The 14580-nt window shown below is 38.4% G+C and overlaps 1 protein-coding gene across 1 annotated transcript in view; it reads left to right on the top strand.

Annotated features, from left to right (window-relative positions):
* Positions 1 to 699: 699 nt before the first annotated feature.
* The window catches only part of opcml (opioid binding protein/cell adhesion molecule-like), a 179606-nt gene continuing 165725 nt past the window's right edge, over positions 700 to 14580 (top strand). Inside the window, exon 1 of the mRNA XM_056240190.1 lies at positions 700 to 974. Within this exon, the coding sequence (XP_056096165.1) occupies positions 914 to 974 (61 nt within the window). The 5' untranslated portion in view covers positions 700 to 913. The remainder of the gene's footprint in view (positions 975 to 14580) is intronic.

Here is a 14580-nt window from a genome sequence, read left to right as displayed (position 1 = left end):
AAAATATTTATTTTTACCGATATTTTCATTACACAGACTAATTAAAAACTCATTTTGAAGTAATTTTTAGTAGACCGCATTGGTTTTTCATTGTGCTTGACGTTGATCTTGTTTTGGTGGTCTAGGGAGTTGTAACTTGAAATGATATTAAGTGGTTCTTTGAGATTTTTTTTTTACACCAACATATTGGAACAATTATTAGATCTGTTTATGTTTATTCAGATGCATTTAGGATGGATGAGATGCACATTGTTAATCTTTGCCGCTAGAGATTTACAGAAGCTACCCAAGGTCACCTTGAGAGTTTTGTCAGAGTAGTGATGACTATCACATCGAAGGGACTTCAGCATCTTGGCATGAACCCAATACTCCGTGTTGACAGCAGGCAATTACACAAATAAGAAAGGCATGATCTTTAAATAGAAGCAACGTTATATAAGGGAACAGAGCAATTCCAGACGTGTCTATCAGTTTGTGGTGACAGACCAAATATTAGGAGGCTTGCCGCCAGTTTTATTGAAGATGCTGCTCGTCTCGTTCTCTCATCTTGCAGAGCTTTGCATTAGTGGTCCAGTCGAAGCATGAACCCCTTGCTGACAGGCAGCCAAGAGTCCCGGCCAATCAGAGCTCAGAGGGGGCGGGGCGTTCCCTTCCGTCAGCCTGCTGAGCGCGGTCCTCTTATGAAAATAATCAATGGGAGCTCAGTCTCTCTGCCGCTTTAACTTGTGCTGGATTTAAATTGCCTCCACTCCACTCCATGCCTATCCAAGGGTGAAAATAAGCCGTTTTCTGCTGTAATTACCCTGTGATCAAAGAAACGGCAAACAGAACACAGGTGGTTGTGTTTCTGTGCAGAAAAGCAAAAAGGAAAGGAAGAAATACCAGCTGCTGCATCCAGAGAACAGTTTGAAGAATGTGCAATCCTGCCTGCTTTATCTTCATGGTGTGGCTGATTGCTTTGCTTGTGTATCCAGGTACTGTTATCATCCGTTTTATGCATGCTGAAGCTGGGAGATGATATTAGCTTTAACCTAAACTGGGATATGGGGGAGGGATGTTGTGTTTCAGTAAGTCAGCAAGTGTCCTTTAAGCATGGTGCATTTCAAATGTGATCAAAGTTGCAAGAAGTGTGCCGTGCAGAATTCCTGTGAGGTTGCATGCTTCAGGGGTTGCATGCAGCGAAAGGGTGTTTTTTAGCCGAGGGACATCCCAGAGGAATGTCGAAACTCACTTCAGGTAGACTAATCGAGAATGACAGTGGAGACAAACTGAACGGAGTAAGCACAAGACATCACGCAGACACCGTTTACTCGCTTCCATGAGTCATATCAGAGGACGAGGAGTGTTCTTTTGGCATTTTGATAAGCTTATAGTGCAGATATTTTCTATGCTTTATATTTCAAAGTCATTGTAGTCTGATTCCATGTGTTATTGAAGGTAAGAAAAAGCTAGGTTATCTACAGGTTTACCTGAGGCAAAATATTGGGCTTTTAAGCTAGGGACATTTCAAGCATACAACTGCAACAAAAGAATAAAAAAAGGCATGAATGTGAGTCATGGTCACAATAATTGAAATTTGAACCTGAAATTCTCTGTGACTTTGCATTCACACAGAAACGCATACACAGATCAATATTCAATTTTGAAAGAAGGTTTCTCTCATTGCAGTAACCTCTTTTAGAATTGGAGTAGTGATTGCAACATTTAAAAACTAACAAATAAAGTCACTAGGAGAAAAAAGTCCTCCTGTCAGGGTCGTTCTACTCCATTCACAAAGGTCACTCTGTACGTGCTGCGTCACATGATTTAATAAATTACCTTTTCCTTCCAGGTTGCCTAATTAATAGACTCCGCTAGTGGTTTAGAGAGGTAAATACTTCAGGACTGGAGCCATCGGTTTAATACTTTTAATGACAGGTGGTTGTTTGCTTTGACTTAATTAGCAAACTGCTGAAACGTATTGGCCAACCATCAAAGGGCTGCCCCTGTTTGATCACAGTTAGGCCTTGAGCTGTGATTTAATTTCATAATCAACGGGAACCAAAGAAAATACATAAATGTAATAATAATAAAAAAATGCAGTTGGAGCATTACAAGTCACAATCAAGTCTTAAATCTTAATTTTGAATTCTTGATAGGTTAGCATGACCCCTTTAGCCCAGTAAACTGCTAATGTATGCGTGTAATTTATTTATAATATAATTTATTGATTCATTTATAATAATTATATTTTTAATTTATGGTCACACTTTAGATTAGGGTCCAATTCTCACTGTTAACTAACTATTAACTACGACTTTTGCCTCAGTAAACTCCTAATTACTGATTATTAATAGTTAGTGAGCTAGTTGTTAAATGTAGGTATTGGGTAGGAGGATTAAGGGATTTAGAATATGGTCATTCAGAATAAGGCATTAATATGTGCTTTATAAGTATTAATAAACAGCCAATATCCCAGTAATATGCATGCTAATGAGTAACTATTAACTAGTTGCTTATTAGCATGCATATACTAGAAAATTGGCTGTTTATTAGCACTTATAAAGCACATATTAATGCCTTATTCTGCACGGCCATATACTAAATCCCTTAATTCTGGATGGAATGGACTTATTTTCTTTCTCTGCTGCCCTTGATGTCACAGCTCATGATAGATGCTAGTGATGTGAAGAAGTTTTTGGTGTGTTCTTGTGGTGTCATCAGCCAATCAGCACTGTCGTGATGTCATTGGGTGTGTTCGACTCCAGCTGTTACTGGCTTTAACCGATCGTGAGAATATTTGCCAAATACACAGACCAGGGACCAGTTTCATAAACAGCCATTACATTAAGACTGTATTAAGAACTAGTCTGACCAACTAGCAGTTAGTTAGGGCTAATCCTAAATCTTACAGTACGTATAACGGTTTCAAATTAGTAACTGACTTAAAAAAGCTATGAACAATCTTAAAGAAAGAAATTTAATAACTAACTTTTAAGACTAGTCTTAGTAGTTTATGCAACCAGCCACATGTTTTCATGATGCAAAAGAAACACTTTTCATTAAATTCTTTATGTACTGCTCAATACAACGTCAGGGTGTGCAAGAATAGTTACATAAACCTATGGGGTCTGTATTTTTTTTTTTGCATTTTTATTTTTATGAACATGACAGTATTACATGAAAATACTCTTTACTGTCATAAAACGTTATATAACATGGATTTGTGAGCATTAGCTGAACTGAAGGTGTCAGAATAAACATGTATCTGACGTCATCATTGAAGCCGGCCAGTCATGAAATAGCTGTTGTCAGATGTTTCTCGAATAGCTTTTGCTGTACTTTGATGGCATTCGCAGAGCCAAAACGGGGGAAAGACATTTTTAGTGACATCATAAGAAGATTTTTTTTCACCCCAATCCACGCTTTCAGAACACCTTGCGTCTGAAAGATTAGATTTGTCTGCTTAGTCTGCCTCTTTGAGCCATTAGTTCAAGTCACTCATGATTAGTCAGGTCTGTGGTATTCTACAACTTTGACTGAAGCATACATTTCTCAATAATTTAGACAGAATTTTGACCATCTGAAAACTAGTATCTGCCTGAAAATGATGGCACTTGAAGCATGACATTTTCAAGTCTCAATATAAAACTTTAATGGTCCCCCATTAAAGTGTCATTTTTGAAAGTGTTACATCATCCATGTTGTAACTTTCAGACCAGTGAGATTGTTCCACCCACCGAAACAATAGATTTATTGTCAGCTGTAAACAATATAAGTAATTCATAATGATTGACAGCTCAGTGCTTCTGGAAACTTGTGTTTGCTCCCTCAGCCTTTGGAGGCATAATGAGCCTTGAAATAACATCATTCAGGCACTCAGAAACATCTTACAGAATCATTCTGATGGAGGCTGATGGTAATATATGTATGGAGTAAACAAAATGCAGATTACTGCTTCTCAACAATATCAAAGTCTGTGATAGCACAGATGACAAGACCTCGATCAGAACTTCAAATAAAATGTGTTGCAATTGGCATGCTACTTTTTTAACACTTGGTTTGATTGCTTGCCCACTCTAGATTCAGACTCTTATGCGTGGTCAAAACTTTGTTGAAAGTATGTGGCACTGATTGATCAAATGACTTTTCAATGACACTGTACACTATGCTAAATATTTTGCAGCTGCTGCAGGGCTTCTCTTTGCAATTTTTGATTCCGTATTAATAGATCTATTAATCAAACTGGCAGCTAAAGGACGCATGCGTTCTTACTGTTCCAGTCACGGCAGTGTAATCAGTGACAGCCAAGTGAAAAAATGTAAGTATGTGAGAGATCATGGATGCACTGTAAAATAAAAGCTGTGACAACTTGAAATAAAAGACTTGGAATGAGCATTGCACTCACACCATAGACTGAAAAAAAAGATTGATGATGTCTTCACTTCTTTCCACTGTACAAAAATGAAGCCAAAATATCCCAGAAACGGTCATTACTGATTAAGTCATTCGGAGGCTGAGTCTGTGCAGTAATGATACTGAAGTGGAGCCGCGGTATGAAGGTCCGCTCCCGCAGACTCAATCCAAGCAAAGCTGTCAATTGCACCCCGTTTTTATAGCATCAAGTAACTAAATAAAACCAAAGTTGTTGGAAAAACGAACACTTGAACATACGTCAGCGTGATAAGATCTATACCTAAAATGACAGACCAAATTGTTTTTTTGAAATGTAATTGGATTTTTTAGTTTGGCTTGCATCCCATTTGTTTGCATGGAGAGGGCGGGGTTTATGACCTATACTGCAGCCAGCCACCATGGGGGTGATCTAAACGTTTTGGCTTCACTTTTCAGGAAGTGTGCACAAGCCAAGAACCAGGAGGGCAAAAGAGGATGGAGATCCCCTTGTAATTTATTTCTAAAATCATTATATTATTTAAATACATTTGTTGTTAAAGTAGCCAGTTGACACCTTCATGACCTTAAACCTACAATGAATGGTTTTGGAAAAAAAAGCAGATGCGGCATTAGATATAGTTAGTAACATCATATATTTGAGAGTGTGGTTTAGCAGGTTGAAAGCAGATCCTGGTTACCACAGTTAATAGAATAGTACTGTAAATGTTATAAATCATAAATCACACAATTGATTAGTTGATAATAGAAAATTGACTGCAGCAAAATAGCAAGACTTTTGCAGATTTTATTACATGTGACATTACATATGTAAATTTAGACTAGGAGTGTTTCCCACTGCAGTAAATGGCCCTAATGAAGAATTGCTTACTGTAACTATAAACTTGATTTAGAGGCTATATCAATATATATTGATCATAATCCATGAACTGTTGCTTGCCACAGCTAAAATATGACGAATTATGTTAATAATAAAACACTAGAGGACAAGTTTGTTCGGAAGTTTAGTACTGGTTTAGTATTAAAAGCTGTGTTAGGAACACAGTTTGTATTTTATTTAATTTTTTTGTGTGAAGCATTTTAACTCTGAGCTTACTTTTCCAAATGATTTGTTTTATTTATTTTTTAATAATTAAAAACAACTAAAGCCCAGTGCAGTTAAATTTGCGATAGTCTTTTTAAAAATGTTCTATTGTATGTGCTCCGAACATGCTGGGTCTATCATGCGAGGACATCCTTTGGGGTAGTTGGTATGCTCTGAGAGTGTTATCTAATGCCCCTGTTCAGCTGGGCTGTCATTTAAAATAATGTTTGTGTGACCTTGCCAGAGGTGGTGAGTGCCTCATGACAGATTCGTTCCTTCCTTTTCTCTGACTCAACTCAGCACGTGCATGTATGTTTTATGTGCACATAAGTGGCAATTCGAAAAGCTCAGCAAAAAAAAAAAGCTAATAACATTGCCCTAGCCTCATACCTACTATAGACAGATAAACATTTGTTCACTCATCCTTGCACAGTCCAGGCCTGGAGGGGAGGGGGATGCAGGCGAGGCAGGCTGGCTTGCCGCAGAGCCTGGTGTCCATATGCCATCACGAAAGCCCTGTACCCTTCAAGAGTGGCATGGTTTGTTGAGCTCTGGTCATTTGGTGCCCAATCTACTCAGTAGGCCACAGCTTGGGCTGGACAGTTTCTGCTCTTGTGGAGGTTAAAGCAATTTTGAAGAATTGTTTGCAGATAATGCACCCAGTGTGTGGGCTGTCTGCCTTTCCAGATTTTCACAAGTTTAGCTCCATGCAGATAAGCCAATTCAACAGAAGGAAGAAGTGGCAGACACTTTAACACTGTATGGTCTTTAGGACATTATTATTGCTAATTATTTTTCATGTTTTGTTAGTACTCATGAATCATATTTTGTCAATGCTCCTGAATCATGGCTAGTTATTAATATGAATATTTGTGTCGTATTTTGTTTATACTCCTGAATCATAGACAAATGCGACCAATACAGAGAAATGCATATACTGTAGAACAAAATAGACATTAACTCTACACTGCAAAAAGTATTTTTCAAGATACTGTATTTGTCTTATTTTCTTATTTAAAAAAATTGTTTTAAAAACAAAAAAAGCTAAGCTTTATTTCAGAGAATGTCTGCAGGTTTAATTTGATTTGTCTTTCAGTTTTTTATTTTTATTTAATCATAAATCTAACAAAACAAGAGAAAAAAAAAACCCCATTGATTAACAAAATGATTTTTGTTGTTTAAGTTTACATTTGGAAACATCTGCTACATAGGTCAGAATTCAAGGACGGCAAGAGATGTTAGGTTACTGGCACTGAAAGGAAGAAACCAGCGGTTGCCAGATTAAATAATTCCATGTGGCCTGCAAATACTTTGCCATTTCTGTCAACTGATATTTCATCCACAAATACCGTGGAAAAGTCTCTCTGTGAGTCCTATTAAAAATCGTATTAAACCACAACAATATAGACATGCTGATTAAAATTGTTGCATGGACAAAAACGCCATGAAAGTCACCTTGTTGTTGCTGTGTTTTTCTCCTGGCATATTTCAATAAAATTCAATATGTTTTTGCCACCATCAATTTATTCTCATATTGAGGGTTGTTGAATTTGATGTTGAATTAATGTGTAGGTCTGATTAATGCTTACAAGCTGTCCACACATGTAGCCCTCAGGCATTCGTCAGTTGCAGCTTTTCCATATGTTAACAAAAAGCTTCAACTTGTCGTCCAGTAACATCTGAGATTTCTTTCGCTGCATACTTCCATAAGATAGTATGTGAGCCGAGTATTATGTCCAAATTCATAGTATTCATAAAACAGTACAGAACACATAAAACACTACTACTTCCGGTAAAGTGTGTATTTCGATGGACACTTTACTATCCAATGAGGCCATGGAAGAGGATATGTGAATGGAGGTGAAGCAACATATGAAATGCGATTTTTACTTTCGGGCTACATTCACATGTGTTTTGAAATCCTACTCAACTAGCATTTCTGGTAATCTGTTTGAGGGCGTATTCACACTTGGCATGTTTGATTAGATTAAAATGAACCATTTTGCGATTGCTCTGCTAGTGCGGTTTATTTGAATAAGTGTGAACGCTGTCATCCGAACCCTGGTGCGCACCAAACAAGCGGGCCGAGACCGTTGAAAAGATGGGTCTCGGTCCGCTTCCAAACGAACTCTGGTGCGGTTCGAATGAAATATGAACGCAACATGGAGCAAAGACATGTAAAAGAACCAAACACTCAAAAGATGAGTCGCGATGTTGCACACAGCATTGTTTTGGATGTTCGGTATGTTCTGTCTCAAAATAGGCAATACGCCATAAATGCCGACTGATCAGGTTGTGAACATATCCCTATGACTTTAAGTTCGGATAGGTTCGGTGATAAAAAATGCCAATCTGAACGATAAGCGATTTTTTTTTTTTGGGTCCGGACCAAGCGAACCGAACTACAAATGTGAATGCACCCTCAGTCTTGACTGCTTTCATCAGATTTCGTGTGGTAACTTTCTCACAGCGCATAAAATCTAAACGTCAGATGTTGTTGTAGGAGACGACAGCATGGAATAAAGCCACGCATCTAGGTTTCTGCCACTGCCTCATAAGATGCAGTAGTCCAGCGCGCGGGCTTTACGCATTGTCATGTTGTAAACAAGACAACATCTGCATTGCAAATCCCTCCATGTTGAAGTTGGGTTTTTTTTGTGTATACCTACCAACGCAACGTCATTACCATATTCTGGAAAACGAAAGAGCAGTTTTGGGACACACAAATCGGGTCTGAACAGTTGCTAAACACGATGTGGACAGATCAGATTCCAATCAGAAACACAACTAATCGGTTTTGGACGGACAGTGGGAACGTAGCCTTTGATATTTGATCAATTAAATCAAATATCAAGACAAGAATATATAGTTTTTTTATACAATATTAATAATTAAAAAATAAATAAGAGAAAATATTAAATTATGATATTAACATATCCTTAATGTTCTAATTAAAAATGGTACAAACTAATTTTTTTTATCTGCTTATATTCTCCTTGTTTCTCTGTTGCCCTCTATGTAGAATTGATGCAGATTATCTTTTACTTAAAAATTTATGCTCAGGCTATTTGTTTGGTCCTGTTTAAAATCAGTGCACTTGGGCAATCTCCATAAACCATGCCTCTCTCTGCCTCTTTCAACCAAAACATTTGTTTCTGTTGCTGTCATTAAGTGCATGGAAGCATGTTTTCTATAGTCATGCTATTACATGCAGTGTTAAATGAATAAACGAAAAAGAAAGGTCAGTTTTAGCCCAATCAGTGAGTACAGCTGATCCTTTATTCCTACAGCTGTCAGTTTGCATTTAGTGTTTCATGGCTCTTGGGTATTCTGTCAGAGAGACTACACAAAAGGCCGTTGTGATTGGAGGAAAGCTATTTTTCCAGGGCAATCTGCACAACATTTGATGTCATCGTTCTAAAAAGGAACATCTTCCAGAGGGCAATGTCATTGGCTCATTTTTGTTTGGGTTTGTTTTAGCCCTAAACAATCACTATATAATGAGGCACAAATGGAGTCATGTCATCTGTTGCATTGTCAGAGGATTGTTATAATGCTGTTTTCCTTTATCTTGTTTGTAGTTTATGAAATACAGCATGTAAAATGCTACTCATAATGTCCTACACTTAATTAAGATTCAACTCGTTCATTGCTTGATTTCACAGTCTAATCACAAGGGATGTAGGTCAGATTGTTGCCCCCAAATTTCACACGTTTTTCTTTTAAAACACAGTAATGTGTTTGGAATTAGTTATCTTCCCATTTCAAAGCATTGTTCAAGGATTATTTCCTTTTATTTTTCCTTTTTTTTTCATTGTCTTTCCTTTTCCTAATTTCCTTTTCGTTTCCTGTTTTCTCTTTTTTCATTTTCCTACTTTTGGATTATTTTCCCTTTCCTTTTTGATTTGCTTTTTTGTTTCCTTTTCCATATATTTTTATTTTATTATTTTTTTTATTTCCTTTTTCTTTGTCCAGTTTTTTGTCCTCTACCTTTGTTTTTTATTTAATAGATTTTTTCCTGTTCTTTTTTAGTTTATCCTATTTTTTTCCTTCCCCTTTTCCATTCTTTTCTTGTGTTTTTGTTTTCCTTTTCTGTATCCCACTCTTTTTCATCCTTTTTCTATTTCCTGTATTTTCCCCCTTTTCAATTTCCTTTCCTCTCTCCTATCTCATCAAGAGCATATGTGGATTAATTTTGCATTGCAACATTATAGCTGTACTGAATGAAACATTTTCCAAACTCCCAAATTCACCATATGATAATCAGACTAAGATCTTGTTAGCACCATCTGTATGCAGTGATGGAACTCTACGAATCTCTAACTCACAGGCGAATGCTGTTCAATTCCAAATTGAAGTGTAATTTTCCCACCAACCTCTCAATCTGCAAACACGTTTCATTTGGTAACTGCCTCCAAAGGGAATGCTTTTTATCTCAAATTTGGGGCATCCAGACGTTCACCTAACTCTCAAACTGATTGTACTCATGTAAATAATGGTATAAGTAAATCATTGACTTGGTTGTTTTCATGTTTTCATTTTCATGAAAAATGCTGCCGCTGTAGAGAAAAACATAAATACACATAGAAACACACTTATATTGATCGACAAACTGTCTTTTGTCTGCAGGGAGGGTTAAAGAGGGGAATGAGCTATTAGGGTCACATGATCAGTGTCTACTGTAGAATCACTGTGAAGATGGAACCCAGTGCTCGGAAGGTCATTGATTGGATCTTCAGCGCTGGAGTGCTGACAGTGTTTATATCAGCCGGTGAAGAAAAAAAAAAAAGCCCTCATACTAGTCTTCTGTCTTCAACAAAGTTCCTGACCCCTGTATAGCTGATTCTATCCACTAAATGCTGTTTGTATGTAAATGTCCATTCAAATGAAAAATAAAAAATGCATCTATGCAAACTAATACAAACATAAATATCAGTGTCGTTCACCTTTAACAAACCTTGAAAATATTTACTCCTTTTTATGTGGCCGGAATAAAGCATGTGGAAAAGAAATGTTCAAGTAATCTGTATTCAAATTAGAATTTTAGACACAAAGTGTTCAACTAAAGGTCTTCAGATCTCCTTTATTATTTCCATAGCTCAATATGCCTCGTGAATGCGTAACGAGGCAGAGGTGCTCAAGCAAAGGGAATTGCATTTTGCCTTTCTCTCGAATGCTCATTGAAATGTGGTAAAAACGTTTTAATATGCAATATTTGTGTAAGTGCAAAGTGATCTGTACTTTTGGAATTTATGTGGCCTTGTTCATCATTTCAAGCAGCAGGGAAACACATGCACCATGTCAGTCAGTTGCGTCCCCTCAGGGAAGGATCAGGGGCTGTAGCTGGGGTGCGCTACTTGCTATGAATCCGGATTCCTTTTAATTAATGTGAATTGGAAAAGTGAGTTTCTGTGACATAATGAGGCCATACATTTTCGATTTCAACGCCTCAGCTGCATTTGCAATACTCCAAAATGATCTCAATGCAGGTTGGGTTGTTTAAACCAAATGTTTAATCTTTCGAATTACATATGTTGTTTCCCTATAGTTGTATAGGTGTTGTCAATGGTTTGATTATTTATGCTAGACAGATACCTGCAAAGACCTCTGACTGAAGACCTTGCCCAACTCACATCAGGGTCACTGGTACTGCACCGCCAGCTGTAGCGTGCTGCCAATGCTTTGGAAAAGCATTGATTCATTATGCTGGACAAATAAAAAGAGACCTTCTACTGAACTAAAATTGCCTTAAGACTCGGTTGGAACAAGCAAAATGGCTTTGAGGAAGGACTGCCCGACCTCTGCCTTCATGTTCGCAGCTGTTTCTTTCTCTGAGCTATAGCTAGATGTAACAGAAAAAAGAATATGACTCAAAAAGAATGTACTATGAGTGCATGGGAGGCACAGAGCATTCAGAATAGGATTCAAGTGGAATTTTAAATGTGCGCGGCTCTTGGGTGTTATGGGAACTTTCGTAATGTTAGTCAAATAGACCCTGTTTGGAGTACCATATCTTGGGTATTCATGTTACAGTCTCAATGGTTGCTTCTCCCACCTACGTGTCCACTTTTAACCTCTCTTTCTGTAGCTAATAAACAATGCATGCTTTATAATAGCTTTATATAGGAACTGTTGACCACACAGCAGAGTGTTATGCGATGAAAAAACTCTACCTGTGGTGTAATATATTGGTTTTGCTTTAGCACCCATATTTTACTTTGGACATCAGGTGGTGACCCATGGTACCACAATTGTATAAAAGTAACAAAAAAGTACTTCAAATGTTTTAAACATGAAGGAAATATCCATACACTTGTCTTTAGGGACTGGTCATTTTCTTTACATATCTTAAGCCGGGTGCACATGTGCGATTTTGGCCGTCTGAGACAAATTTAGCAAATCCTAGAAGATTCCTCTTATCCTAGGCTAAAATCTGAAGTCTTTGATTGTAAGTGTGACATGTTCACCGACAGCCGATTAATGACCGTTGCGATCAAATTTCACCTCCGACAAAATTCTGGCAGTGTCAGAAGATTGAGTGTGACTTCTCCTACGACGACCATCAAATTGTCTTAGTTTTTCAAGACAAGTCATGACCAAAATTACCGTTTGAGATTTCTTTGTAGCTGTGATAAGGACACAAGATTTACAACAAAAAAATTGGTTTTATTTTACCCCAAAAAAAGTCACAATTAAGGAATACAAAATAAATCACCTTGTTCTAACAAATAATCTAGCTAGACTTAAATAAACTAAGGTTAACAAAACAAGTTTTCACTCAATATAAAGAAAAGCATACACTCAACATTTTATAAATCAACAAATTATTTACAATTCAACTAATCAAAGTAAATATAATAACAAACAAAACAAAATAATAATACAAAACAACGAATGTTAATAACAGAAATAAATAAGAACCAATCAAAATCAAATTATATTTCCTTCACCCCCCCTTATGACGTAGCATCTAGTTGGTATCGGCGAGCGGAACACTCAGGCCATAAATCTTTACTGCCGCACGCGCCTCAACCTTTTTCCAGTCAAGACCGCTACAACGGATGGATGCACACCCGCAGCCAACACCATTCATCTCATCTCCACGTCACGGTAACTTAAGCTCAATAGAAACAAGGATAAGAAAATAGAAATAGTACATCGCAAGTGTAGCATGTCTGGACCGGACTCTCTCACACATAAAGACGACACGACCACTCAACAATGAGATCCAATCGTTTTTTAAATCTGTAAGTTAAACAAATAGAGATCATCAGTGGATCACCACAATCCTCTTTGTTCTGTTTTCCCGCCACTCATCTGTTTCTATGGTTACTGTCATTTAGTTCATCATCTGTTCCACCTGTGTCTAGTTAATCATCGTCTGTGTCGCCTGTGTTAGATCTTCATCATCTGTGTCACCTGGTTTCTGTTCATCTGTGTTCATCAGTGTTTGTATTTAGTTCCTTTCAGTTCAGCCAGTCTTTGCCCGTTCTCAGTCTTATTTAGTGTGTGTGTTCATCCTGCCTGTCTGTACCCGTTGGAATGATATTAATAGTAAAAGTTTGTATTGGAGCTTTTTGCCTCTTCGTCTTCTTCAGCCTACACTACACCGTGACAGAAGAACAGGCCCCAAAAAAACTTAGGAGGGGTATCCTCCTCACCCCGGTGAACCCAGCTCATTCTCTCCTCACCCGCTTCCAAGATGGTCGGCCGATTGAGGACTATGTAGAGGAGTTCCTCGATCAGCCGCATAAAGTACCTTGGACACCTTTAAGACCGTCTTTTGGTGTGGGTTGGATGATTTCCTTTATCAGAAAGTTCCTGCAGCGGCTACCACTTGTTCCCTGGCTCATTATATTGATTATGTGCTATGGTTTAGTGGTTCTTCCCTCACTATCGGTGAGGTTGATGAAGACACCACACCACCACTCAACCACAGTCACCCTCTTCCACTCCATAGTCTCGTTCCATCAAGACCGCTCAACCTGAGGTTCTTCACGTCAAGTCTACCGAGCCTGAGTTTCTTCGGGTCATGTCTACCAAGCCTGAGTTTCTCCATGCCAGTCCTGCCGAGCCTGTGCTTTTATTTTATTTTATTTTATTTATTTATTTGAGCTGGAACCATTCTGCTCAAAAAGGGGTCGGCCGAAGCAAAATACTTTATACAGGCCCACCCCCAAAAAAAAAAAAAAAAAAAAAAAAAAATCCTGCTTCACGCCAGTCCTGCCGAGCCAGAGACTGTTCACGCCTGGTCAGCCTCCACTGAACCCTCACCTTTGGCCAAGATGTCCGCCTCGCCGCCTGAACCCTCAAAGCCTGTCCCTGAGCCTGTTCCTGAGCCTGTGCCCGTAGCTCCGCCCAAGAAGATTTTGGGAAGATCCTCAAGGACATCCTCTATGGTGAACTCGCATCTGGCAAAAGACCCCAAGGTCGCCCCCAGTTGAGAAATAAACATGTCTGCAAGCGCGACATGAAAGCCCTGGACATCAACACGGAGATGTGGGAGGATATTGCAGCTAACCGCAGCAGCTGGCTCTGCCTGCTCAAGAAACAGCTAAATACAGGCGAGGAGAAGATCTTGAAACTAGCAGAAGAGAGGAGAGCCAGGCGGAAAGGACGCAAAAGAGCACACGGACATCCACCCACGACCAACTACATCTGCACTTTGTGCAGCAGAGACTGTCACTCCCGCATCGGTCTCACCAGCCACCGACAATGCTGTTTTAGTCGCAACACCACAAACTCTTAGGGCGCAATATCCATGGTCGACAACGACCGAAGGGGGCCTACTACTACTACTACTACTGTATACTAGATTGCATAACCATATGCATTAATTCAGATATTTATGTTATAACATACAATGATGAAACAAATAATTATAATACCATTTGTACACATAAATCCAAAAGAAAAACTCAATGCGCATTCAGCAGCACACAATGTGCAGGCCGCACCACCTGTGTCACGTACGAATCTATGAATCTGATTTATTCCCCTTTTAACACTCTTCATACAATACATATTTATTAACAGTCAACCGGATCTCTTTTCTTTCACAAAACAGAACTAATTAAACAACATGCTTACAAATATAGATCATC

The sequence above is a fragment of the Rhinichthys klamathensis genome, unplaced genomic scaffold (genome assembly GCF_029890125.1).
Source record: "Rhinichthys klamathensis goyatoka isolate OS25496 unplaced genomic scaffold, OSU_Roscu_1.1 h1tg000585l_1, whole genome shotgun sequence".
NCBI lineage: Eukaryota > Metazoa > Chordata > Actinopteri > Cypriniformes > Leuciscidae > Rhinichthys > Rhinichthys klamathensis.
This window is presented reverse-complemented; position numbering and strand designations above follow the sequence as displayed.